General features: G+C 45.6%; 2 protein-coding genes across 2 annotated transcripts in view; both read right to left on the reverse strand.

Annotated features, from left to right (window-relative positions):
- The window catches only part of SH3RF3 (SH3 domain containing ring finger 3), a 374465-nt gene that overhangs the window by 242983 nt on the left and 104372 nt on the right, over nt 1–27110 (reverse strand). The gene's annotated exons all lie outside the window — the stretch shown is intronic.
- Nucleotides 8716–9201, reverse strand: LOC112438910 (small nuclear ribonucleoprotein G-like). Its single transcript, XM_034953591.3, has one exon. It carries the CDS (start codon nt 9065–9067, stop codon nt 8840–8842), a length of 228 nt encoding a protein of 75 aa, XP_034809482.1. The 5' UTR covers nt 9068–9201; the 3' UTR covers nt 8716–8839.

Raw genomic sequence — 27110 nt, forward strand, 5'->3', positions numbered from 1 at the left:
GTGCTAAGCTCCACAGAGGGTAAGTATGGAACTGGAATTAAAACCCAGATACAGCCACTGGGAGGCAGATGCTTTCTCCACCTTTCTCTGGCCCTGAACCCATCCAAGCCAACTGCACCTGCTCTCCTGCTTTGGTGGTTCCTGGAAGGGCACATGCAGCTCCCTGACCTTGGGTCACAGGTCTCCCTCATTCACCTCACCCGGGCCTTGCCTAGCACTTGGGATCAGCAGTGACTGTGCATGGCGCCTTGGGTTTAGGCGTCAGTTTGCATGGTTTTCCACTAGGGAGAGGACGGTAAATCACAGGGCTGCCAACCATCAGTAGTGCACTGCAGGCTTATCAACAGCCGCCAGGAAAGTCTCGGGAATGCATTTATTCCCTAAATACACTGAGAATTTAGAAAATGAAAAGATCCCAGAGAGCCTCTCTACTCTCAAAAAGGTATTCCCAGGGTTGAGATAAACATCACAAATAACCCTCCACCAAAAAAATTACAATTACTACTTGGAAAAGATATCTCTGGCCAAGGAAGAAAAGAGAACCTAAGCAAAGAAAACCCCTGGGCGTCTGAGAACATGGATATCGTCTGCAGAGCCCCTGTTGTGCACGGTGTAGCACACGCATGACTGACAGTTTCCAGAGCCATTCCCACAGCGCCCGGCCCAGAGGCTGTCCAAACACCAGATGCTCTCAGAGCCAGACAAACAGAGACCTCCCAGAGATGTCAAGGAAACTTGTCTGAATAAAGCTCCCTCCACATGCACCTACGTGAAGCCTCCATGAAGCAAAAGAAGTGAAAAGAACCAAATCAAGAAAAACAAATTCTTCTTCCGTAGGCCGTGAGAGCAAGTATAGACATTATCACAATTCAAGTTACATCAGGGTCTCCCTGTCACCAACTTCTCCATAAATAACATGCCGCCCAAACATGGTAACTCCAGGGCATTGTGGAAGAAAATAACAAAACAAGCCTCTTGGGATGTTAAGGCATGAAGGGCCCCGGAGAGTCCTGACTTTGCACAGAAGGAAAATCAAGGACTCTAGTCCACCAACAGGCCCACAACAGCCAATGCACCACCGTCACACAACCCAGCAGAAATCACAACAGAGCAGCCCTGGAGGCCCAGCCTCCCCTTGCATGCAGGTATGTAGGATGCCTCCGGCTCTGGATGGTGGTCTCAGAGGGCTTCAGGTAGGCTCAACTGTCAGAGCGAGGCCTCTGCACACTCAGAGCCAGTTGTTCAGGAGCCAGCAGCAGCTGCAGGTCTGGGTGCTCCTCAGGGTCAGGACACCCTTTAATCTGACCCATGAAGGCCAGAGAAGCCTACACTTTATGGATTCCTCAACCCGGCTTTTGTAAGTAACTTCAGCCACAAGCCGCGTGGCATGTTGCAGCTATTACATGTGATCTGGCAGTAGGTATGTGTCAGAAACTCTCTGATGAAGCCAAATGGAAACTAGGGCCCTGGCAGCACAAGGCTCTCCCTCCTTCCCGAGGCAGCCTACACAGTAAGCTGACCCCACATAGTTCACCCAGCTAGAGAGGGCATGCGGATGCCCCGTGGGCAGAATCTGGGGAAGCAGCAGGACAGAGAGGGTCTCTCTGCAGCTCGAGCTGAAAGGCAAAACCCCTGACCACAGAGTGTTCTGGTCAAATCCAGCACAGCCAAGAACATCAGCACAGGTCACTGCCCCTAGATGGGTCCTGCTCTGACCTGGCAAGACCCTACCCCTATTAGGAAGGACAACAGCAGTGCAGGCCACTGTCTTCAAAGCAGCATGTATTACATGTCTGAATAACAAACCAGAACTTTCTGGCAGTCATCACTCAGACACGGCTGCCACACAGTCAGGCTCCCAGAGGTACTGGTGACCTGCTGGTCAGTGCAGGGATGTTAGGAGCACAGCCAGCTGTGGCCCGGCCTGGGGAATTGCGGGATGACTGACTGGATTCCTAGTGAGGACAAGGATTGGTGGCACCACCCATACATTGTTCGGAGGCTCACCGCCCTGGCCAGCCTACATGATTGGATTGGCCCTGGTAGGTGTGGGCTGTGCTGAGGGCCCAAGGAAGCCTCCAACACCCAGGAGGTGACAAAGCCTAGAGGCTCTGAGCTGTAGAGACCCCTGCAGAAAACCCGGCTGCACTAGGGTTTGTGGTCCTCTCAACTCTGCAGTTTCTCGCTCTTTAGAATGGGGACAAGACCTCCTGACTGGCTGTCACAGTGGCCACTGCATCAGGATCCCCTCAGTAAACATTCCCTTCAGCCCCTACAAACAGCGCCAGGCTGTCCCCCACTCCTGGAAACCTGGCCACTAGGCATTATTAAGGTAAGTTTACTCTTTCGTAAGCCTCGTTGATGGAGTAAAAGTCTTACCAGCCACCAGTTGCTTGGTGTTTCCAGTGTCTGGGCCGGTTAAGCTCCAGATCAGAAAGTCTGCCTGGTAGCCCAGGGATGGCAGGGCTGCGAGGGTCAGCAAATAAGAAAGTGTACATGTGTGCACAGGTATGTGGGTATGTGTGTGCACATGTGGTGACAATCAAGCAGGGAAAGAAATGCTAGAATGGTGAACACAAAAGGCAAGCTGGTCTAATTCACTCTGAGCCCAGGACAGCCCTGGCCCTGGTGTCAGAGAAGAAGTGTGCTCTGTCTGTGTTTACTGTGACTCACTGGGAAAGTGGGGTTTCCAAAAAAGCCTCCACTTAAACAGGCTGGCTGTCTCCTGTCCGTAAAACATGCATTTTCAGCCCTTGTTTCTGCACTTGGGGCCCCTTGGTTTTTTTGGACACTGAGACAGGGAGCTCTAACTGTCTAATTCAGGAAACAGGTAATGAACGTGTCAGTGGCTTCCCTGAAGCGCAAACCAAGGCACTCAGAAGGAAAGTCTTCTTCATGGGACGGGTGGCAGGCAGAGTCTATCCTGCTCCAGTGGTCAAGGGGAGAAAGTAACTCCTCACTCACCACGAACTTGGGCCACAGTTTCCTGGCTGACAACTTCCCAGCCAGACTCTTGGTGTGCCCTTCACAGACTTCAGGGCAGCTGCTATTTACAAGAAAGCCATGGGGCTTCTTCCTTCCTCCCTCCTTCCCTTCCTCTCCCTCCTTCCCTTCCTCTCCCTCCCTCCCTCTCCTTCTTTCATTCCCTCCTCAATTCCTTTCTTTCCTTCATTCCTCCTTCCCTCTTCCTTAAGCCCACATCACTTAAAAGCAGAAACAGCTGACTTTGTACCTCCTGGCCACAGAACGAACAACATGACTTGATGCTGCCTCTCCAAGAAGGACTTACCGTCATGTCCACATGAGCAAGAGAAGCTCCTGCCCCAGTGGGCACTTTTCCAGGATGCTGAGTGAATGTCGGCTGCAGAGTGGACAACAGGGATTCAGTGGCTTTCGGGCTGCCTAGACACAGCCACTGAAATACACGGTACCCCTACATGACATTCAAATGCCATACAGTGCAAGTCCAGAGCAGCAATGTGACCCGTGCCTGGTCACAGGCTGTCTGAGAGCAGAGGCGGAATAACTCCCTCCAGCATGAAGAGCTGCTAGTCCCCCACACATCACCATCCACCACCGTTCATGAAAAACACATAAAAATGCCATTCAATTAGGTAGAGGCTGATGGTTAGTCTCCGGGACAATGGAAGACAAGGGACACCCCCACCTGTCACCCGGCACTGCCACCTAAGACACCCTGAAATAAAAATCCCACTTCACTGTTTTCTCCAGTGATTCGTTCATCAATAGCTCAATGTATTCCCTTTCCCTGATTAAAAGTTAACTCCACACAAGGAAGATGAGAAAAGAAAGATTGAGAAAACAAAACTTAGACCACGAAGACTAGGGAAAAAGTAATAAAAATTGTGGCACAATCCCATTGGCAAATCCCCTCGAAGCTCTCAGGCCAGCGCACCTAGCAAAAGGGCTTCAGTGCCCTTTACACACTAGCCCCTCAAAGCTCCAGGAGTGGACTGAACCTGGGCCTTGGTAAGTGTTTGTGACTGATCTCAAATCTGCCCTGTTTCCATGAGAGAGCACTCGTCTCCCTGTTTCAGTCAATGGTAAGTCTGAAACATCTCCTTCCTTGCAGGGGAGGACATCGCATTGCCGCTCATATCCCTCATGACACACTGTCAACTGACAAGCCCAGAGCACCTTCCAAGCTCGCCCCAGGACTACGTCACAGCGTCAACTTCCCCCACTCCCAGGAATACGCTCAACCAGGCCCAGGTGAAACAATGCGCGACCTGTCCATGGCAGGCTCTCCAACTGTGGGGTCTTCCTTGTCTACCTTTCACCTCCACTCAGGGGACAGGACTCAGTGAGGGCCTCCGCCAGGTGCTGGGTCACAGCGGCCAGAAACACGGGCCTGGCCTCTCCCTCCAGACTTTGCAGGCTCATGGGAATGCCAAGTATTAATATGAAGCACATACAGGCTTACATTTGTGAGGAGGAAAAAGAGGACAGTGAGAGAGTATGTACATTTACATACAAGCACACACAGGGAATCCTCCTCAGGGGAAAGGTGCATCCTATTCACTAAGCAAGAAAACACTTCCTCTTCCCCTTCCTTTCAAAGGCCTTGATCTGCAGGACAGAAGCAGGGAGAATGCAAAGGGCAAAAAGGAAAACTAATTGAACTGTCTTCTCTTTCTGAAAACTCGGCCTATTAAAAGCACAAACAGTCGGCAGGGCGGTTTCATTTCCTTGTCTTCATTAAATCAGGAAGCTGAGATTCAGCAGAGATTCTGGCCCTAGAAGTAGCTTATCGGAAATGACCATGAGTTATCACCCCAGCGTCCTCCACATGTTTTCTGGTAAGTAGTTTCTTTACTTAACTGAGAAGGTTGTTCCCAACAGTTCTCAAAAGGTGTCCAAATTCCCAAGCCTACCTCATAAAACATTTTCATAATTATAGAGGTGACAGCAACCTTGGTGAGAACAACTATCAAGATGATTTTGATGGGGTTATTTGCTAATTTTGCCTCTTCTGTGAATAAAGATACCCAGTCGACTGACTAATACGAAACCCAGTCCAACCCTGAATGTGTCCACAACCCCACAGACCTTCATACTGATCATTAAAATGAGAACAACCCAGACATTCCCTGGTGGTGGTAAAGTTAACCGAATAAAGCACTTCTCCAATGCTCTGTATTCTTAGAGTAGCTTTACTCAAGTTTCACCGGTGGGTGGTATGGGGTCTGCTGGAAGCCCAGTGTGACAGTGTGACCCATTCACTGGGAGATACTTCCAACCCAGATGCACTATTCCGAAGCCCCAACAGGTTGCCTAGATTGATTAGGAAAGTGAAATGCCACACACACAAAGCAAGAGTTGCACACGTGCACATGTACACACACAGACACACACACACACACACTAATCTTTAACCTCCCACCACCATGACACGGGTACCACCTTGTGTCTTTTAGCCTTAGGAGGACTGCAGGCTTGTACAGTGTTGGAGCCATCCCTGTTCTTTCCAGATACAAATGATCTAATGGAGTAACCTAACCTGAACCACAGAGCCCCACGTAGGTGTTCAATATCCTTCCAGAGCATTTTTCTAGCTTTTGAGACCAGAGTGGGTCACATGGAGCGTCCTGTCTCGCTGAGCCCACCCGTGAGAATTCGGACATCCACAGAGAGCAGATACTGCCCTGGCGAGGCAGTGCCTCCAGCCTAGAAGTACCCATCTGTTGGCTTAACTGGAGCGCTCATGGGGCACTGTCCCGAGCCACTAAAGTCCCGGCAATGAGAGGCTCCTCTCATGGGAGCGGCTGGCACAGAGACAACCACACACCAACGTTAGGGGGTGCAGCTGAGACAGCAGGAAGTGAAACCCAGCAGAAGACAAAGAAATTATGTGACCAACCTTCTCACGGGGTCATGGGAATAGTCATGGTTTCTTCACATGTGCCTCAAGTTTTAATCAGCATCTACAATGCTGTATTGCCAGACCCAGGTACATCAGCTCAGTGTCAGAGGCAAAGCTGAACGAGGCTGGTAACATTTACATGCAATGTGTCAGGCCCCATTCTAAGTACTTTACAGCATTAATCCATTTAACCTCCCCAACAGTCCAATGAGGAATGTGCTGCCCCCATTTTACAGATGGGGAAACTGAGGCACAGTGAGGCCAACTTGCACAGGATTATACAGGTAGAAAATTATGGCACTGACTCCTTGGTCTGCACTCTAAGCCACTATGCTGCTGCATGCTAAAAACTCTAGAAAAACATATTGATTGTCCTCAGGTCAGACATCCAAAGGTCTGGAGTGGAGTGAAGAAGTCTATAAAATGTTAGCAGAAGAAAAATGTGATTTTCTTCATGTTTTCCTCTAAGAGTCCTTGCTAGAGGGGTTGGTGAGGCAGTCATGCTGGCTGCCACTAGCCCAGGGAAATTCTCGTGTGGGTCAGAAAAAGCAACCCTTCAAGACAAATCTAGGATAAATGTGATGTGAATGGTGCCTGGCCCCTGAGTTGTATGATGTATAACCTACACATCTCAGGGGCCAGGCCCCATTCCCACTACATTTGACAGCCTTAAGAGCTGTGGAAGGGGAATTAAAGACTTCCATGCTTTTAGAAAGAAGAAAATGCAGTTCAAGAAAAAATACTCATATATTACTTTCTGGTTTCTGCTCCCTGAACAATTATTATCTTAAATTACAAATTGTAAATCTTTGTGTGTCAACCTATATAGCAATCTTTGTATCTAAATCAAAGAGAAATCATGGTCTCCACTTGGCCTGGTGCTTTAATAACCACCTGTTCTATTATATGTTCTATTTTCCAGACAGCCAAATTCCTTTCCAAATGACCCAGATACAACCATTTTTATCAAAATTCTAAGCACAGCCCCAAGCACAGGCTAAACCGAAAGACTGTTAAATTAGTCAGAATAAGAATTTGCTGCCTCAACATCTTAGATCCAGCATGAAAATCATGGACACATGTGGTGTTTCTGTTGCCTGGATTAGAAAACAAATAGCAAGCCTGGGAAACATGAGAGCTGGGCAGCAAAAAATGCCCTCACCAGCCCACCCGGAAAGCAGCACCCAACGTCCCGAAACCACATGGACACAGCCTATCCTGGGGCCTCTTCTTTGTAAACACTTCTGCCTCCCAAGGAAATAAACTAATCAAAGCACCTTAATCAAATTTAAAGGCTAGGCCGGGCGCGGTGGCTCATGCCTGCAATCCCAGCACTTTGGGAGGCTGAGGCAGGCGGATCACTTCAGGTCAGGAGTTCAAGACCAGTCTTGTGAAACCCCATCTCTACTAAAAATACAAAAACTAGCCAGGCATGGTGGCACGTGGCTGTAATCCCAGCTACTCAGAAGGCTGAGGCAGGAGAATCACTTGAACTCGTGAAGTGGAGGTTGCAGTGAGCTGAGATCGCACCACTGCACTCCAGCCTGGGCAACAGAGCAAGACTCCAGCTCTTAAAAAAAGAAAAAAAAAGTAAAGGCTACACATGTGGGTCTAAATTTAAACTGATGGATTTTGCTTTTTGAGGTTCAAGAAGAATAGGGTGATTGACTACAGTCAGTCCCCTACTTACGATGGGCTGACTTAGGATTTTTCTACTTTATGATGGTACAATACAATACCCAAACGGTACTTCACATACCTATATAACCAGTGTTTTTCACTTTCAAGACAGTATTAGGTAAATGACACAGATATTCAACACTTTATTATACAACAGGCTTTGTGTTAGACGATTCAGCCCAACTGTAGGCTGATTACATTAGCCAGCCTCATGTATATTGTTCTGAGTACATTTAAATTAGGCTAGGCTGAGCTATGAGGTTCTGTAGGTTTGGTGTATTACATGCGTTTTCAACTTATGATACTTCCAACTATTGATGGGTTTATCAGGACATAATCCATCTTAACTCATTCTGTCATTCTAGTTTGCCTGAAATATCCCTGGTTTTAGCACTGAGAGTCCCACATCCCAAGAAACTCCTCAGTCCCAGGAACACCAGGACGGCTGATCAACCCATGATAAAGCTAAAACTGAAGGCCTGTAAAAAGACAAAGCTTATAAAACAAGCCTGAGGAAGCAGTTTCAGAAGTAAACATTAAGTTCAGAAAATTTTGAGAGTTTGCACCCAACTATTCCTCTAAAAATAAACCCGGCTTCTGTTGAACAATGTAAACTTTCTAAATTAAGCCTAAAACATCTTTTTAAATTATAATGTTGAAAGTTTTTTTTTCTCCTCTGGGACAGGGTCTCACTGTGTCACCTGGGCTGGAGCGCAGTGGTGCAATCTTGGTTCACTGCAACCTCTGCCTCCCAGGCTTAAGCAATCCATCCTCCAACCTCAGCCTCCTGAGTAGCTGAGACTATAGGCCTGTGACACCCCACTCAGCTAATTTTTGTATTTTTTGTAGAGATGGCATCTCACTATGTTGCCCAGGCTGATCTCTAACTCCTTAGCTCAAGTGATCCTCCTGCCTTGGCCTCCCAAAGTGGTGGGATTATAGGCATGAGCCATTGTGTTCAGTAAAAGTTTTATCTTGTTTAATTTGGGGGGTACTTTTGCTGATTTAAGAACATAAGGTTGAGAACTCAAAGTCTAGAACCCTGGAAACCATCCTCTTAAAACTCATTATGTACTTTAAAGGGATTAGAAAATTGGTATTAAAAATATTAAATATTTGGTATTTTTTAGTATTATCTAATTCTTTTTTTGACTATTACAAAAGTTTATTTAACAAAAAGTCTAATATGAAAATGTACACGACCTAATTTTTACATCATAGTAAAATAGACCCTATGAAGAGAGGACATGGGTTTCTCTGCTGAACAGCCATTATTTATACTCGTTCCAAGGCTTCTAACATGATGATACTATTTCCTATTACCACCATTCCAATATTGTTCTGTTGCCCACCAGTCGCCATCTCCACACATTCATCTATCACAAGATTCATAAAGGGATCAAATGACCACAACATTCCTTGGACATGTCTGCCACCATTTAATTTCAATGACAACTTCTTGTCCATAAATTTTTTCAACTCGGGAGGGTGAGCTTTGCTCATGGTGTCTACTCCATGCACTCACAGATGCCTTGGAAAGGAATGCACGGACTCCCTCATGCTCCCGCGGTAGGCCCGGTGTCTTGCATCTCTCTACTTCTTTATTAAAGATAATTTGGGCCGGGCATGGTGGCTCACGCCTGTAATTAATCCCAGCACTTTGGGAGGCTGAGGCGGGTGGATAACCCAAGGTAAGGAGTTCGAGACCAGCCTGGCCAACATGGTGAAACCCCATCTCTACTAAAAATAAAAAAATTAGCCAGGCATGGTGGCAGATGCCTGTAATCCCAGCTACTGTGGGAGGCTGAGGCAGGGGAATCACTTGAACCTAGGAGGCAGAGGTTGCCATGAGCCGAGATCATGCCACTGCACTCCAGCCTGGGCGACAGAGTGAGACTCAATCTCAAAAAAAAAAAATAAATAAAAATATTAATAATTTGAAAAAAAAGCTATACAGAATGCAATGTATATGCCTAAACAATGTTAATTTAGAAATTTAAAAAGATAATTTTTAAAATGGTTTCACTTTTTTGGATTTACTCCAGGTAAGTGATTTGATTTTTTGTTCTACCTAAACAGCACTGGATATAATTATTTCCCAGGGCTTCAAAATTCTGAAAATCCTAATTCCCTATTGAAGCACTTTTTTTTTTCTAAAACAGCTAATTACTAAATTATAACAAACATAGAAGTTGAATTTGGCAAGTTATGGTAGTTTGCTTCTAGGTCCTCCTTTGATATAAATATGTTTCCCATATTTGCCTCATACTCAATAGTTTTCTAAATTTAGCCCAGGAAACATACCACTATTATTATTATTATTACTGTTATTATTTTGTTAAAGGTTTTTCTGTATTTATCATGTTTTGAAAAAGAAAAACAGTCAAATTCTAGATCCTTTAAAATCCAGTCCATTATTATTCCATTTATTTTAATAATAATAATAAATATTTAAACCTGGTAAGTTTTCCGAGTATATCAAAATTTATTATGATGATTGTTTCATGAAGAAACGAAGTCGTATATAATACAAGCTTACATTGCTAAGCTCAGAAGTGAATTCAGAGCTGATGGAGACTGTTAGCTTGTGCATGTTTAGAAACCCCCACGTTGGCTCTGTCCGACCAGCAATGGGCGAGATGTCTTCCCCAGGGCTTCCAAAGTTCTAAAAATTCTCGTAACTTGGTTCAGTTGCCTTTCCCTAAATACAAATTCCTGAATTATATCAAAACCTTAGGGAACATTCCTAGGAGTGGAGAAAAGCCTTAAAGACAGAGAAAAACCTTAAGGACAGATAAAAACAAGAATTCTAATTAGACAAAAAAAAAAAAAAAAAAAAGGAACACCTACTGTTTTGCCCTCAAAAACACTGATGTCAGTCACGGTAAAAATAACAAGTTTTCATTTATATTTCACTGACTTAAAATTTGGTAGAAAGAGATCTGGTGCAGGCCGGGTGCGGTGGCTCACGCCTGTAATCCCAGCACTTTGGGAGGCCAAGGCAGGTGGATCATGAGGTCAGGAGATCGAGACCATCCTGGCTAACACAGTGAAACCCCATCTCTACTAAAAAAATTAAAAAATTAAAAAATAAATAAATAAAACAAAAAATTAGCCGGGCGCGGTGGCGGGCGCCTGTAGTCCCAGCTACTCAGGAGGCTGAGGCAGGAGAATGGCGTGAACCTGATAGGCGGAGCTTGCAGTGAGCTGAGATCGCGCCACTGTACTCCAGCCTTGATGACACAGCAAGACTCTGTCAAGAAAGAAAGAAAGAAAGAAAGAAAGAGAGAAACAGAGAGAGAGAGAGAGAAAGAGAAAGAGAGAAAGAAAGAGAGAGAGAAAGAAAGAAAGAAAGAAAAAGAAAGAAAGAAAGAAAGAAAGAAAGAAAGAAAGAAAGAAAGAAAGAAAGAAAAAGATCTGGTGCAGGAGGGAAGGGTTCCTTGCTCAACAGTTCTCCAGATCCTCTGAGCTTTGGTTTCCTCATGTAGTCATGGCAATAATACCAACTTGCTCGGGGATTTTTGCAAAGATTATGTGTTAGGTTTCCTTCCCTCCATCTTAAGAATCACTGCTCAGGCCCTCTTCTTTTACCAAATAACTTTTCAACAGAAACCTGAAGAAAGAACAGGGTAGGAGTCGGGGGCGGGGGTTGCTTAGCTGAAGTTAACGAATGTAGTTCTTGGCCAGGTGTGGTGGCCCACACCTGTAATCAATCCTTTTTTGAGAGGCCAAGACAGGGAAATTTCTTGAAGCCAGGAGTTTAAGACCAGCCTAGGCAACATAGTGAGCTGTGGTCTCTACACAAAATTACAAATTAGCTGGGCATGGTGGCATGCACCTATAGTCCCAGCTACTCAGGAGGCTGAGGTGGGAGGATCACTTAGGCCCAGGAGGTGGAGGCTGCATCCCAGCCTGGGTGACAGAGCAAGACAGGACAGGACAGGACAGGACAGGAAAGGAAAGGAAAAAGGAAAACAAAAAGGAGAAAAGAGAGAAAGAGAGAAAACGAAAGAGAGAAAGAGAGACAGAAAGAGAAAGAGAGAGAAAGAAGAGAAAGAGAGAGAGAAAGAGAGAAGGAAGGAAAGAAGGAAAGGAAGAAGGAAAAGAAGAAGGCAAGGAAAGAAGGAAAGGAAAGAAATGCAGTACTTCATTTTTCTCTTCACTCACCAAGTGTACTAATTATTTGCTTGCACTTGAATATTCAAACCTATTTAATATACATGTTTGGTCAATTAATGTCTCAAGGTTTCTGTCTGCATTGCAATTGTCTTAGACTGGAATTAACTACAGGGTAGTAACATCCATTTAATTCCATGTGGAAAATGCCACTTGCAGAGCAGGCCTGCATAAATGACTTTGATGCGGTGAGAAAATGGAGCTTACCTAATAAAAACCTTCTTAATTATCCTACCAAAAGGAAAAAAATGAGAGCGATAACACATAATCACGAGAGGCAAAACCATAAAACTTTCAGGAAACAATAAGAAGAATATCTGTATGGCTTCAAGGGTGGGGAAGATTTTTAAAACAATAGCCAAAATGAGCACATCAGAAAAGAAAAAGATTGAGAGAAGTGACCTTGTTTATTAAAAGTAAGAACTCCTATTCATCTGAATCAACATATATAGCAATGAAAGAATTAATATCCAGAATATATTAAAAAGACTCCTCCTAATATAAAAGATCAACAATCAAAAGAAAACAGGCAGTGGACTTTGTGGTGGATTGTAGAGTAACAGCCTCCAATTGATTCATGTTCCCTGGATCCAGGCCCTTGGAATATTCCATCCAAGGTTGCCTCTAGATTTGGCAGCCCTGTGACTTCCTTTGGCTAATGAGACAACAACAATTATGATGCAGATGGAGGTTTAAAAAGCGCTTGCACACTGGAGTCTGCCTTTTCTTGTTGCTTACTGGGACCTTCAGTCCACCACATGAAGATACCCAGGCTAGCCTTTGGGGGATATAAGAGACCATGTGGAGAGGAACCCAGGCCATCCTTGCTGCCCCAGTAATCCCAGCCAACACACACAACGGTGAGCTAAATAAAAAGGTATTATTTTAAGCCTCTAAGTTTTGGGTTGTCTGTTATACAGCAAATCCTAATTGATACAGGGAAAAACATATAGAAGATGTTCTCCTTCACTGGCAATCAGAAACTAACAAAGGAAGAGCTAACGCAGTCAGTCCGTCAACTGTGAGGTGTTAAGGACACTCACACCTTTGTTTATAAAGAGAAGCCGCCAAGTGTAACCAGGCAAGAGTTTCTGCACAGGAAGAGCACAGCAGGCTGGACTGACACGTGACCACCCATGCCTGTCTTAAGGTGGGAAGAAGAATGGTTTTGCACAAAAACTTCCAGGAAGTGTCCTCAGAGGAATGGTCAGGAGCCGTGACATTCAGGGCTCATCTGGGAAGCTCAGCTGGTCTTACACAAGTGTGCTAGGTTACTTAGGAAGCAAACTGATCTAGAAACTAACGAAGTTCAGGGAGGGGGCTGCAGAGATTTGGATAAAGGGCTCAAGAAAGCTCTTGAAAGCCATTCTTGGTGTGTCGCTGATTCCAGGACATTAAGGACTCACTGCAGCACATAATCTGTGGGCATCTGTGTGGGGTGTGACTTCATTCTGTTCTCCCTTATCTCATAGCTTCCTTGTCCTCTGCAAACCCAAAATCCATGTTTCATGTCTCTGGATAATATCCATACACCCATGGGATTACAATTCCCCAAACATGGGAAAATGAAAAATTAAAATGGTTTTAGAGTTGAATGTAGTTGTGACTACAGGAAAGATGTCACATCATCTCAAAAAGTGAGGGTCCGACCAGAAAGAAACTAACCAGCATCCTCCAACATGAGTCCTCCTCATGCTCTGGGAACTCCTCCTCAAGGCTGAGCTGCAGCATTGGCCTGGAGCCCTAAGTCAGAGGGGTCCTAGCATCAAGCCTGTGTCACCGAATGGAAGGAAGACACCCCCAGCATCGCTGTCAGAACAGAAGCACATGGATGAGCTAGGGCATTTGACTGCAGTTCAACTCAGAGCAAGCGAGGCTCTCCAGGCTCAGGTATCATCTCTACCCCGGCATCCCCACTGCCTCCCAGTCCATCTGAGCAGAGACATCCAGCCTTAGGACGAGCCAGGGCAATTCCACCAGGCACGTTAACTCCACAGGTCAAATGAGACACGTGCAGGGAGATACACTGGCTGTGTGTGGAAAGGAAGGCTGGAGGGTACTACAGTGGTGAAACATCTACACTTTCCAGCCATCCTGTTAGGCGTGATATTCCTTGGAGTATGCAATGGACTGAATGTATGTGTCATCCTAAAAGTCATATGTTAAATCCTAACCTCCAAGGTAATGCTATTAGGAGCTGAGGCCTTTGGGGAGGTGACTGGATCGTGAGGGTGGAGCCCTCATGAATGGGATTAGTGCCTTACTAAAGAGGCCTCGGAGAGTTGCCTTGCCCCCTCTACCATGGGAGGACACAGTGAGAAGGCATCATCTGTGAACCTGGAGGCCAGTCTTTACCAGACATCGAATCTGCCAGTGCCTTGATCTTGGACGACCAGCGTCTAGAACTGTGGGAAATAAATTGCTGCCACTTTTAAACCACTGCGTTTATGGTATTTTGTTACAACAGCTTGAAAAGCCTAAGGCAGCCTCCGTCAACCTCACAACCACCCTGCAAAGCAGGTATCCTGCCACTTCACAAATGAAGAAACAGAAGTCAAAGAAGCTAAGTAACTTGCCCAATGTTATCACAGTCCTAGGTGTAAAATTGAAGTATGAATCCAGGTGTCTTGATTTCAAAAATCCATGCTCTTTTTTTGTTTCACCACACTGGTTTTTTGTGAATAAGCCAGCTTAGAGACTTTCATTATAGCAGTAATTTTTTTTTGTTCCCTCAAAGGATTTCCTGAGACCAGTAAATGATGCCCGGGATTGTGTTAAGTACTCTAGATTTCAAGTGTTAAGTACTCTAGATTCAATCTCTCATGATGGATTTACAAACTCCATAAAAGATCTGAGGGTCCCCCTGAGGCAACTTTAACCAGAAAATCTGAAGGTCCAGGAATTATAGCAAAAATGATGACTTAGAATGAATTTCCTGAATTTGTTAAGATATTTATTGTGGCCAATTTCAGAGAGAAATCTTAACAAATATGGTCTCAGTTCAAGGGATAAGCAGCAAATATGAAAACTCGTAAAGTTATTTTATATATAGACTTAAATTTGTCTCCTCAAAGCCCAAGTTCCTATAATAACATGTCAGGCTAGAGGTGCAGTTTGTCCAATAAAAATAAAAACTTAATTTACTTTTGATTTCTAGTTGACTCTTAGAAAAGAAAATAATCAACCCACATAGGAAGCACTAATGTGCAAATTATTTTGCCAGACTCTAAGGGTCTGAATATCCAGACAAAAACTACAAAGAAACAAAAATTACATGAAAGCACCAAGAGGGAATTCCAGTTACAGCAGAGGTTGACACTGTTCCCAAGTTGGGGACAGAGGGAATGACCACAGGCATGGGCCTCACCTTGACCATGGCAGCAGACAGCTCTACTCCTGTCTCTGTGGTCTGAAAACCTCAGAGCAGCCAGTAAGATGACCCTAGAGAGACAGGAGCTATACATTCACCAGGAGCACGGAGGCCACATGGCAAGAACCCAAGTGGGCTCCAGCAGGGGAGCTTCCCGTGAGATGGTGCAGGGGCTCTCATTCTATCTGCTGAGAACTGGGCACACTCTGCTCAGCAATGGGTCCCTCAGCACAAGGCTGCCCAGACAACAGGACTAAACACTTAAAGGGGACGCCATCCAACAACAAAGACAGCAAGAACTGTACTCACAGTTCTCCATAGAGATACTGGCACCTGATCAAGTCTCAAACCCAAGGGCAAGCTCAGGGCCAGCCAACTTTGTCTTGCTTCTAACTTGTGTCCACACCCTGCAGAATATGATGATGGCACAGGCTGCAGTGGGAAAGGTGTGTAAAATCTCCCCTGTTCTCAGGCCACCCCTCCAAGGCCAGCAGCAGGAGGGGCACCTGCCCTGGGCCACAGGCTGCCTCAAGGGCCTGGGCATTGAGGTTCTGAGTGACTTTGACTCCTGTCTCTGGAGGCTGTGATTCTCAGTGCCGCAAATAATACCATCTCCATATTTCCTCCCTGTGTTTGCCTAACAGAAACTCCGATATCTTCTCCTGCTAACTGGCATTCTTGGGTTTTCCTCATCCTGCCAGCTTATTCCTATAGCAACTATTAGGTGGAACAGCTCTCATCTTAAAAACAGTTCCAAACAGCTTAGGGCCCTATAAATTTAATTTTCAATCTCACATTTGGCATTTGTTTGGGGGTAGTTCCAACACATCAGGAAGACAGAATTGCATTCATGGGCAAAAATCAGTACTGATGGTTTTGCCTAAAGACTGAATATAGTATTTACTTTCATAATACCACCTGAGGTTTATATATTAGGACAATTCTGCTCTGTGTCACTTTTCTCAGCTGCTCCTAGATGCAAAATGTGCACATTTGCCTGAAGAAGCTGTTGCATAATGCTTTGTTGTGTCTCATGTGTGCTTCTTAATGTTTTATGCCCCCGTCATGTTTTATCTCCAGCTCGGATTAGAATCTATTGTTTTGCAGGCCATAAATAGTACATCCTTCAAACAGTACAAAAAAAATAGCTACAGAGGATTTGCTCAATTGTAAGTTCAAGGAAAACTATTCTTTCTATCAGGATTCTAGGCAATCTAGGACCAACAGAGAAAATACCCTCGCTACAATTACCCATCTCACTGTTTAATGATCACTGCTGATGGCAAAAACTTCACCTATGAGCACATGAGCTGGGCAGGGCAAACAGAACCACCAAGTGCCCGTGGCCGCACGTCGGTGGCACGAGCTCTTCTGGTGTCTAAGCCTCTCTCACTCACTACTCACTCATCTATTTACTCACTCAAGAACTTTCTAAAGCAAACCAGATCACGTATTGTCCTGATTACAGCCTTTCAATGGCTTCCCAACGCACAGAGAACATGTCCCAAACTCCTTTCCTGGATTGCAAAACCACTCGGGCCACCCCGAGGTTCTTTGAAAACACCATGCTCAATCTCTCCTTAGTCTCCCTGCACCAGGCGATTGTCCCCGATCTTTGCCTCCCTGGCCCCTTCTCACCACTCACATCTTCAGCTCTCAGTTTAGACACCATCTCTTTAAAAATGTTCCCCAGCCACCAAACATAAAAGTCATTCTCTGTCATTCTCCATTATATGTTCCCATGGTGTTAATTACCTGTATGTCACCTGCCCCATCTGACTTTTTTCATGAGCATTTCCTGTTCATTGGCCTCCCTGGCTGGAATGCACACGAGGAGAATACGAAAATCCCTTCCTCATTTGCCACCACACACTTGATGCAAGAAGAAAGGACAGGCACTCCAGCATGTGCCCCGGGAATATCTGGTAAGGGGTGAACAGAAGGAGACTAAGCACATGGAATCTCAGGGCTGCGAAAGCACACGGGAGTCTCAGGATCCATGCGGTGTATGGCTGACGCCGGCTCTGGCCCAGGACTGGCAGTTGCTGATGGGTCCCTCTACTGAGGCAGGGGATCTGCAGACCTCTCAGCTACTGCTCAGACCTCAAGAAGCTTTCCTCAGCCCTTACAAGACACCTGCACAAGGCAATAGCCTGCTCCCAATTGTCTGCCTGAAAGACAACACCTCCCATCTCATCTGCTGCTGACGCTACAGGAATATGAACAGCCTATTTCATTGTTCTCACAAATCACGACACTCTAAATTCAATTTCCTTAATAGTCTCAAACACTCAGAATAACAGAACCATGAGTCACGGAAGTCCGACTCAGCCTCACACAGAGGACAAGAGTCCTTTGGCTGCAATTCCTGATTTCCTAATGCTGTTCTGTGAGGTTTTTGGACGCTTGTTCCCTTTGTGAGAATAGATAATCTGAAGCAGAAGAAAAAGGCCCTATTGCTCTATTTGGGCCACAGAGTGAGGGTCCCCATCCTCTCCGAGCTTGCCACACCCCAGCCTGAGGACGTCACTGGGGAAAGAAGATCAAGGCCCAGCTGTGGACTCCAAACCTCTGAGCCCAGACCAGGGCTCACGAAATGTGTCCTGACTGTCTGGCCAAGCAGCCATTGGATTAATTTTACTGGAGTTTTCACAAGGTAGGCACAGCCCAGTAAGGAAAAGTCAAAGCAGGAGGTCTCTTTGGGCTAGACCGGCCTGGGGCACGGCGGTCAGTGCAGACACAGGCTTCCCACTTGGCCTTGTTGCCATTCACTCCCGCTTCTCCAGTGGCCAATCAGTGCCTGTGTCACTGGGGCGGCTCAGCAGGAAGGCCTGGCCCCATTCTGAGCCCCAAGGCCCAGGACTCTAGGCACGGGCTGCTCTATGGGTGTGACCATCTGCAACGAGGCACGACACAGACAGGAGACAAGGTCCTCAGTGTAGCAGCCAGCAGACTCAGCTGGGAGCTTCTAGACTCCCAGGCCTGGCTTCCACCCAATTGGTGACATTAAAACTGCTAGGGGGAACCCATGCCTCAGGACTACAAAGCTCCCCAGATGGTGCCAAGGTGCTACCAAAGTTGAGAACAGCAGGAAAAGGGGCCACCTAAGCTAGGACACCAACACAGACAAGAGGGGAAGTGATTCCTCAGGGAGCCCGCCATGACCAGGGAAAACAGGAGGCGAACAGAGGAGCCACCCTGTGTGGCAGGCTACCTATGACACCCCCGTCTACACCAGAGCCAGCCACTTGCAGGACGAAGGACTGGGAAAGGGAATCCTCTTTCCCAGTCTGATCACTCACAGGTGTCAGGCCAGGAAAACCACCATGAAAGCAGCACTCTGGGGAACATCGTGTCTCAGGTCCAAGCAGAGGTGGTGGGCGCCTGTAGTCCCAACTACTCGGGAGGCTGAGGCAGGAGAATGGTGTGAACCCGGGAGGCGGAGCTTGCAGTGAGCCGAGATCGCACCACTGCACTCCAGCCTGGGGGACAGAGCAAGACTCCATCTCAAAAAAAAAAAAAAAAAATTATTCAAGACACTAGGGAAACACGCAGGGTGGGAACAGAAAACTGGCAGATACAGAAGCCAGAGAAGAGGGACTGCAGGGACTGCGGGAGAGAACTGCCGAACCCTCACCATGGCGAGGCCGGGAGACAGAGAGTCCCAGGGGCCCTCCCAGCAGAGCTGACCAAACCAAGCCAAACCTCAATGCCTGAGGCCAAGTGGGAGGGAAGAAGGTTGTGTGGGAGGGAAGAAGGATGGTTATAAATCTGATTTTCTGCTAACAAAATGTAATACGAGCTTATGTAGGAAATTTAAAAAGATATAAAGAAAAAAAAAGGACATTCCTAAAGTATTTCTTCCAGCCATTTTTCCCCCAATGCATCTATACCCATATGGCCCTAGAAAAGGGGAGAGGGTCCCACAACAAGATGAATTTTGTATCCTTTTTTTCCACTTCAAATGCTCCAATATCCTTCCATCTTTTATAATGGCCATTACTACAAACAAATTTGTCTTTTCTGTTGTTGTTGTTGTTGTTGTTATATTCTTAGGCTGGAATTGTTAGGTCAAGAGACAAACAAACTGCTTTTTCAGAGAGTTTTTGTTTTGAGGTATGTAAGTACCAACTTATTTCGCTCTCTTCTTGTCACCATTGACTGTCGACTAATTTGTATTAACTTACTAGACAATGAAGCTTCTCATTCTCAGAGCTTACTACTAAGGCCACTTATTTTAAACATATATTTTTAGTAATTATTCTTCTGATGCTCTGTAGAGTTCTTTTTGGCCAAAAGGGAGGCATGGAGTTTTTGGGGAGATGTGGACTTGTTTGGATGTGGATTATAAGGAGGTGAGGGAGAAAGAAGATGGAACATGAGAAAAGCGGGGAGCAAGACAGAGAGACAGAGAGAGAGAGATGGAATCAAGTTCCCAAGGGCAGGGGTGGGGGTGGGGGTGTCAGGAGTCCAGTCAGAAGAAGAAACCTTAGAAGAGAAGAGAAACCCCTCAGGGTCCAGAGAGGAGAAGACGACAGGAGGAAATAGGAAGAAGCTCAGAAGGAAACAGAAGGGTGCTCAGAGGTGGGAGGGAGGGAAGATGAAGGCATTCTCACCTAATGGCCTCTCTGGTTCGTGTGAAATAATCCGTCAGTGTCAGGGGATATTAGAGAAGCTGAAGGTTTGAAACTGCAGCAATGAAAAACCTATTTATCCACAAGTCAAAGTGCCACACCAGGGGACTCTGCTACTGATAGGGACCATCAAGCCCAACCCTGACTCTGGTTTTAGTTTTTGTTGTCTGTATTTTGTTTGTTTGTTTTTTTGTTTGTTTGTTTTTTGTTTGTTTGTCGCCCAGGTTGGAGTGCAGAGGTGCCATCTCGGCTCACTGCAAACTCCGCCTCCCAGGTTTAAGCAATTTTCCTGCCTCAGCCTCCCAAGTAGCTGGGATTACAGGCATGAGCCACCACACCTGACTAATTTTTTTGTATTTTTAGTAAAGATGAGGTTTCAACCATGTTGGACTCCCGACCTCAAGTGATCTGCCCTCCTGGGCCTCCCAAAGTGCTGAAATTATAGGCGTGAGCCACCATGCCTGGCTTCAACCCTGATTTTGCATGTGAGAAAACTGAGGCCCAGAGGTGATAAATGGGTGACCCATGGTTCCACAGGAAGAGAGGGCAGTGCCAAGTCTAGAATCCCCAGATGTGGTTCACCCACTATGCAATACAACAGCCTTCACTCACATAAGAAAACAGAGAAGGGTCTGGGCCAGAGCCCCGGCCACCGCTACAGACAAGTGACTCATCTATCATGAGCCAGCAAGCATTCCACAGAGGATACCCAGCTGCAAGCCCCACTACAACTAGAGCACATTTCGCTATCAGTCACCTCCGCCTGGTTGCCAGTGATTGAGTGACTCCTCACCTTCAGCACACATTTCTCTAAGTCTCCAAGGAGACTGTCGGAAATTCTGTAAGTTGCTGTGAGCTGTGGGGATGAAAGGCAGGTGGCCGTGAAACACCCCTCCCAAAGACAAGGGACTCCCAGAGCAGTGCCGCCAGCTCCTTTCCACAGTTGGCTCCATTTAAGCTGCAGCACTTGGCAGAGCAACCCCCTCCCTAAAATCTATTACTCCACCAAGCAAGCTCTTAAAAATCAGTGCCTTCATCGGCCTCTCTTTCCTCCCTGTTTTCCTGGATGATCACGCCTGGCTCTGTACCCAGTCTCGTGTGTGCAAACAATGGTATCTGCCCACTAGCCCCGTGTCCCTCATTGGACCGCAGAGTCAAATATGGGGCCAAATTCAAAATCACTTCAGAATATTGTAGTCCATTTGTTCTAAAAAGCTTTTACTTGATTGGAGGCCGGGAGCAGGGAAGCCCCCAATTTTCACTAGAAAACTGTATCCTTATTCTTATTCAGTTCATTTTTGTGTGAGGAGAAAGAAATGACTACTTTGGAAATGACCCATTGAATCTTAACAAAAATACTCCTATAGCCCCCTAGGAAGGGATGAAAGCTTCCTTACAGAGACCCCCAAGAAAACAAATCCATGTGAGAAACCCAGGTGAGCTGTTTGCCATCCGTATTTATGGACCCCAGCTCTTTTCGGAGCACTGTGCAGGGCTCACACCCAGGGAAGAAAGAGGTCTGGGGGAAGCTGAAAGTGCTCACAGAGTTCTGAGCTCTGGGACACTCGGGAAAGACGTGTCTTGGACGTCTTCTCCTGTATACAACCATCTTGACATTTGGCACTGCATAAACCCAGGGAACTTGCTTATTTTTATTACATTTAACATTGTTCTGTCTACCAGTAGCTTTTCCTCTCATGAACAGAAAGAACTGGAGGCAGAAAAGTCAACTGAAGGGCCCTCTCATCTGTTGTCTCTGATGCATGCACCCCCTCACATAGAGCCAGTGACCACAGTGGAGCTGTATCCTCCCTTGGGACAGAGAGAAGGGACTGCCCCCCACACTGGCTGCTGTCCTCCAGGGCAGACCACGCCTCACCGGGTTTCATCAGGGGCCTCGCCTCTGTATTGCAAGAGCCACAGAGGACGCAAGCATGTAGCAGCTGCCTGGGGGAAGGAAGGCTTGAGCAACAAGGGCATGCGGTCCTCTGTGGAGTGAGGCCATCCTGTGAGCACTCTCCTCCTCCATTCATCACACTCTGGGTTTAAGAAACTCTGAACAGTGGCATCCATAATGCTAAAAAGAATTCCTGAAAAAATGTCCCCTCCAAAGTTTCCAGTTTCCAGCAGAGATCGCACCACTGCACTCCAGCCTGGGCAACAAGGTGAGGCTCTGTCTCACACACACACACACACACACACACACAAATATACATAACAAACAAGAAATGTATAAATTAAAGAAAAAGAGAAAAATTTTTAAAGCACCCACAATCTAGCTGTCATGCTCTGGTAGTTGTCTTCCAGCCTTGTCTCTGTGCATAGATTTATAAGGTTTTTAAAAATACAGTGATATTAGTGTACTTGCCATCTGGTATCCTGCTTCATTTTTAGAGCCAACACTTTTCTATTGAATTAGTCTTCATAAAAACCATTTTATTTTATTATTTTTTTTAAGAGACAGGCTTCACTCTGTCACCCAAGCTAGAGTGCACCCGCATGATCATGGTTCACTGCAGCCTCCAACTCCAAGGCTGAAGCAATGCTCCTGCCTCAGCCCCACCTGGGATTACAGGCAGATGCCACCATGCTTGGCTAATTTTTTAATATTTTGTAGAGATGGGGCCTCATCATGTTTCCCAGGCTAATCTTGAACTCCTGACCTCAAGTGCTAGGATTACAAGCATGAGCCATTGCGTGGTCATAAAAACCATTTTAATTTGGTGGCATAACACTAAGTTAATTTATATACCATATCTTATTTAGCAATCTCCACACTATTAATAATATCCAAGTTGTTCTTCATTTTTTGCTTTATTTTATACTAAAATGGAAACTTTGTGTAGAAAGTATTTGTTTTTTGTGTTTGTTTTCAGGATGATTTTCTTTTGGAAGATCCCCAGATGTCATCACTAAATCAAAGACACGGGCATTTAAAAGTAGGAGTGTCCAATCTTTTGGCTTCCCTGGGCCACACTGGAAGAACTGTCTTGGGCCTCACATACAATATACTAACACTAACAATAGCCGACGAGCTTTAAAAAAATTCACACACACAAAAATCTCATAATGTTTTAAGAAAGTTTGCGAATTTGTGTTGGGTCACATTCAAAGCCATTCCCTGGGCCACACGCAGCCTGCAGGCCGCAGGTTGGACAAGCTTGTTTTAAAGACTTCCAATCCGTCATGCTGGTTCCCAAAAGCATTATTTCACCAGCCTTCCACCAACCTTCTCCATAGACTTGTTAAGACTGTGCACTTTTTTATACTCTTTGTTACTTTGAAAGCTGAGAAACAACATTTTTTTCAATGTGTACCTCTTTGATTACCAAGATCAAACATTTCTCCATGTTTTCTGATAAAGATAAATGTCTTCCAACATTAATTATTGTCAGTTCCTCTATTGACTTATTTCTATACATTCTTTGCTGGTGGTCTGGTTTTAGTAGTTTTAAACAACCACTTTTAACAGAGTGTTCATATATTACAAATATTAACTCTTTAAAATCTATTCCGTGAACATCTTTCCTCCATGTGTATTTTGTCTTTTGGCCTGACATTCTTGTTTATTTCTTATTTTAACATTGTTTGCAGTGAGATGATGTCACTGCTTTCATGTGTGTTGGCTTCTCTACCTTCTAAGTTTAGCTTCCCCTGATCTTTCCGTGTCCAGGGTCTTTAATATTAAACCCTTAGGCCAGTTGAAATTTCTCTGGGGACTGCCTCTCCCTGTCCTAGAACTATACTTATGCCTTGTCCCCTGAGCTGTAAGTACAGGTCACTGCAGCGTTTCACAGCCGGAGACTGTACCTGCAATTTTGATCTCTGAGGAGAGTCCTCTTAAATGTATAGGCTGTTTCCTGGCTAAGGAGGCTCACCCCTCACTTCAGGGCAGCACCAGTTTGCAAACAGGAAACAGTCCATGCATGTCAGGCTGTAAGAATAAAATAAGGGGCAGTGTCACCTGGGATTTCCTTTCTTCGACCTTGACCTTTAGGCGTCTTTAATCTCCCCATTTGGGCAGCATCTTCTCGTGGTAATGTTAATGGTACTGTCCCTGTTTCTCAACAAAATAAAGCCCTCATTCATTGTCATCTTCAACCAAGTGTATGCAAAGAAATAACCAAAACAAAATATACCATTTATTTCCTACAATGCACTGGCCCAAGAAGACCACCTTTTCTGATTCCTAAAAAACACGGCTCACAGCTGTGTGCTCAAGGTGAAGTTTGAGGAGAAAGAGAAGGGAAGTGATGCACAGCTTACTCCAATGACATGGGAGCTCTTCCAGAGTGCTTCACTGGGATGCTCGCACACTCTGGAGGCACTGCTGGGCATTGCTCATTATTCCCCTGCCCCGACACTGCATGCAGAAGCAACCTGGACTTTAGGGCCGAGGGGAATTTGGTCATTAATAAGAGGTCCAAAGGCAAGTACATTACATTGTAATTGGGAGGCAGTTTTCACTTCCAGAAAGTTTTCTTTCTTTTGGCAGTGATTAAGAGTTCTAAAAATGTCCCCCAGAAATAAACTATTGATCTTGGAGAGGTTCAAAGTGTGAATAACTTCATGCATATTGTAATAGGTCAAGGTGAAGCCAACCCCACAGCCTCTTAAAGTAAGGGCAGTGAGCTTGGAAGACCCTCTCCTGTGCAGTCTGGCTTAGCAGGGTTAAGAGGTTTTATCAGTCAAGCATGTAGGAGAGGAGGCCCACCCTGGTGCCGAGTGCACGTGAAGATGAAATAAGAACAGGGAGAGAGGGGCTCAGTAGAGAGTCTAACAAGTGTTGTCACCAGAGCTCACACTTCCCACAGGGATGCCTCGACTGCACACCTTCAATCTTTATGTTGGTAGACATGTACACTCTCCCTCTCTCCCTCTAATGACACCAAAAAACAGCAAAAGCAAAACAAACAAACAACAGCCTTCGAGGCCCATGCCATGGCATCTCTCAAACCCAGCAGAACCATCTTACCAGTCACTTCCAGCAGCACCTGCTTCTTGCTCTCCAGGTGACCAGATGGCCCCATGTGCCACCCACACCCGTTGTCCTGGCATGAGGGTTAATAGGGCCCCTTGCTCTCAAAAGTAACCTGATTTGTATGGTACCTAGTCACTCTCCTCAGCTAACACACACAAAGGCTTTGAAAAGATTAGGGTCTCTCAAACTGGTCTCTTTAGTGGCCCTTAGAGATCCCTAGGGTGGATGAAGAGGAGGTAGGAAGGGGGAGGGGAGAAGAAAGACCTTGCAGTGAGAATTCTTGGCCCACCAGCCAGTCCTCCCAGAACTATTCAGGGTTGATCTATTTTACATGCTCGCTGTCCTTAAACCTTCATTAGAAGACAGGTTCCTCCCGCTCTGAAGTGTTTAGAAACCATGGGCCAGAGAGTCTCCCAGGGCCCCCCTCCCAACTCTAAAACCGTACTGCTTATTGCTCTGTGGTCTGGTTCTAAAGCTCTGCCTCACCATAAAGGAGAACATGATGGCCTACTGGGCTGAAGGGACCAGGGCAGCTTCTAAAGATATCAGATAAAGATATGCCGTAGTCAAACTTTGGGATCTGGTGACAACAGGTGCTGAGGTTAGGACACTCATACAACAACTCAGATACACAGAAACACAAAATGGAACAAACTAGTTTGCCCTGAATCCTTTAGAATCTGAGGTGGCAACTAGAACTGTTTAATATTCCATCTCTCTTTTTCTCAGGAACATATCATGGTTGAATTTCCCCAGGAAGTCAGGTGTGAAGATGTAACTTGTTTCAGCAAATAAACGTGGTGTGTGCTGCTCCCACACAGAAGACCCCAAGAGCCTGTGTGCTATCAGCCTCACTCTCTTCTCATCAGCCCACACCCCTGTGAGATCAACAAGAAGCAGAACCCTCTGCCTGCTGAGATAATCTAACAGCGTGAATGAGAAACAAACATTTATTGTTTTAAACAGCTGTCAACGAGGGCAGCCTGTTACTGCAGCACAACAGAGCCTATCCTGACCAATACAGAGATGTTTCAGATAAAATACAAGCTACTCGCTGAGAAGAATGTGTGTTCTCTAGCCCAGTGTTCCCCAAAATTGGTTCCAAAGAACACTAGCTCCATGAGACATTCGTGGTCAAAAAAATTTAGAGAAATTGCCTGTTTCATCTGTCCCCTTAAGGGCCTTATGTTTTAGGCACTAAGAATCCTGCAATAAAGAAACAGTTTCACTTCATCTAACCTAAAGTTTTCCTATATGAACTGTCCATGAAAGGTGCATTTACTGGCATCCTTAGTAACAGTTTCAGAATCTAGTCCATTCAGAAAAGTAACTGACTAATAACAAATTCAGAGATTCCAATGGCCTATTATTGATTAAAATACTATTAATTTTATGGTATAGCTATTTTGAAAAACAATCTGGCATTTCTTATAAGGAAATTAAACACACATTCACCTTATGATCCAGCAATTCTACTCCTAAATGTTAATATTTATCCAAGAGAAATGGAAACATATTAACACAAAAACCTTCATGTGAATGTTTACTGTGGCTTTATCAATGACTGCCAAAAACTGGAAACAATTCAAATATCCTTCAGTGTTAAATGGATATGCAAACTGTGGTACCTCCATATGATGGAATATTATGCAGCAATAAAGAGGAACACCCTACTGATAGACAAAACAATGCAGACCAATCGCAAATGTGCTACATAAGTGAGAGAAGCCAGACTCAAGAGCTACATACTCTGTGATCCTATTTATATGGCATTCTGGAAATGCAAAACGGCAGGAACAGAAAGCTGATGTGGGACTGCCAGGGTGGCCACAGCTGATGAATATTCCGAGCCAAAAGGATAGAGCTCTGCATCTTGAGTGTGGTGGTGATATGAACAGGAGGCAGGGAAATACTGGGTAGAAGAGGGTGGTTCCCCGGCAAAGGCCCCACCCTCAAGCCTGGACACCGTGGCCCTAAATGAGAACAGTTATCCCTGTTTTCCCACTCAAATGTTGCTTTTTCCAAAACCACCCTGGCCCACCACACCCCCATCCTGTACCTATAAAACCCCCAAACTCCACTGGCAGAGAAGTAGAGCAGTGCAGCAGAGGAGGGAAGACACGAAGTGTCTGAACATTGAAAGGAATTCAGCTGGGGATGGTCAGAGAGGAGTTCAGCTGGGGACAGCCAAACTCCAGGGGAAGATTATCTTCCCACTCTCTCCCCTTTCCAGGTCCCCAACCCACTGAGAGCCACCTCCATCACTCAATACAACCTCTTCATTCACCATCCTTCAAGTCCATGAGACCTGATTCTTCCATGATGCTGGACAAGAACCTGGGTACCAAGAGGACAAGGTGTAAAAAGCTGTCACCCTGACTGTCC

This window comes from Pan paniscus, chromosome 12 (assembly GCF_029289425.2).
Source record: "Pan paniscus chromosome 12, NHGRI_mPanPan1-v2.0_pri, whole genome shotgun sequence".
Lineage (NCBI taxonomy): Eukaryota > Metazoa > Chordata > Mammalia > Primates > Hominidae > Pan > Pan paniscus.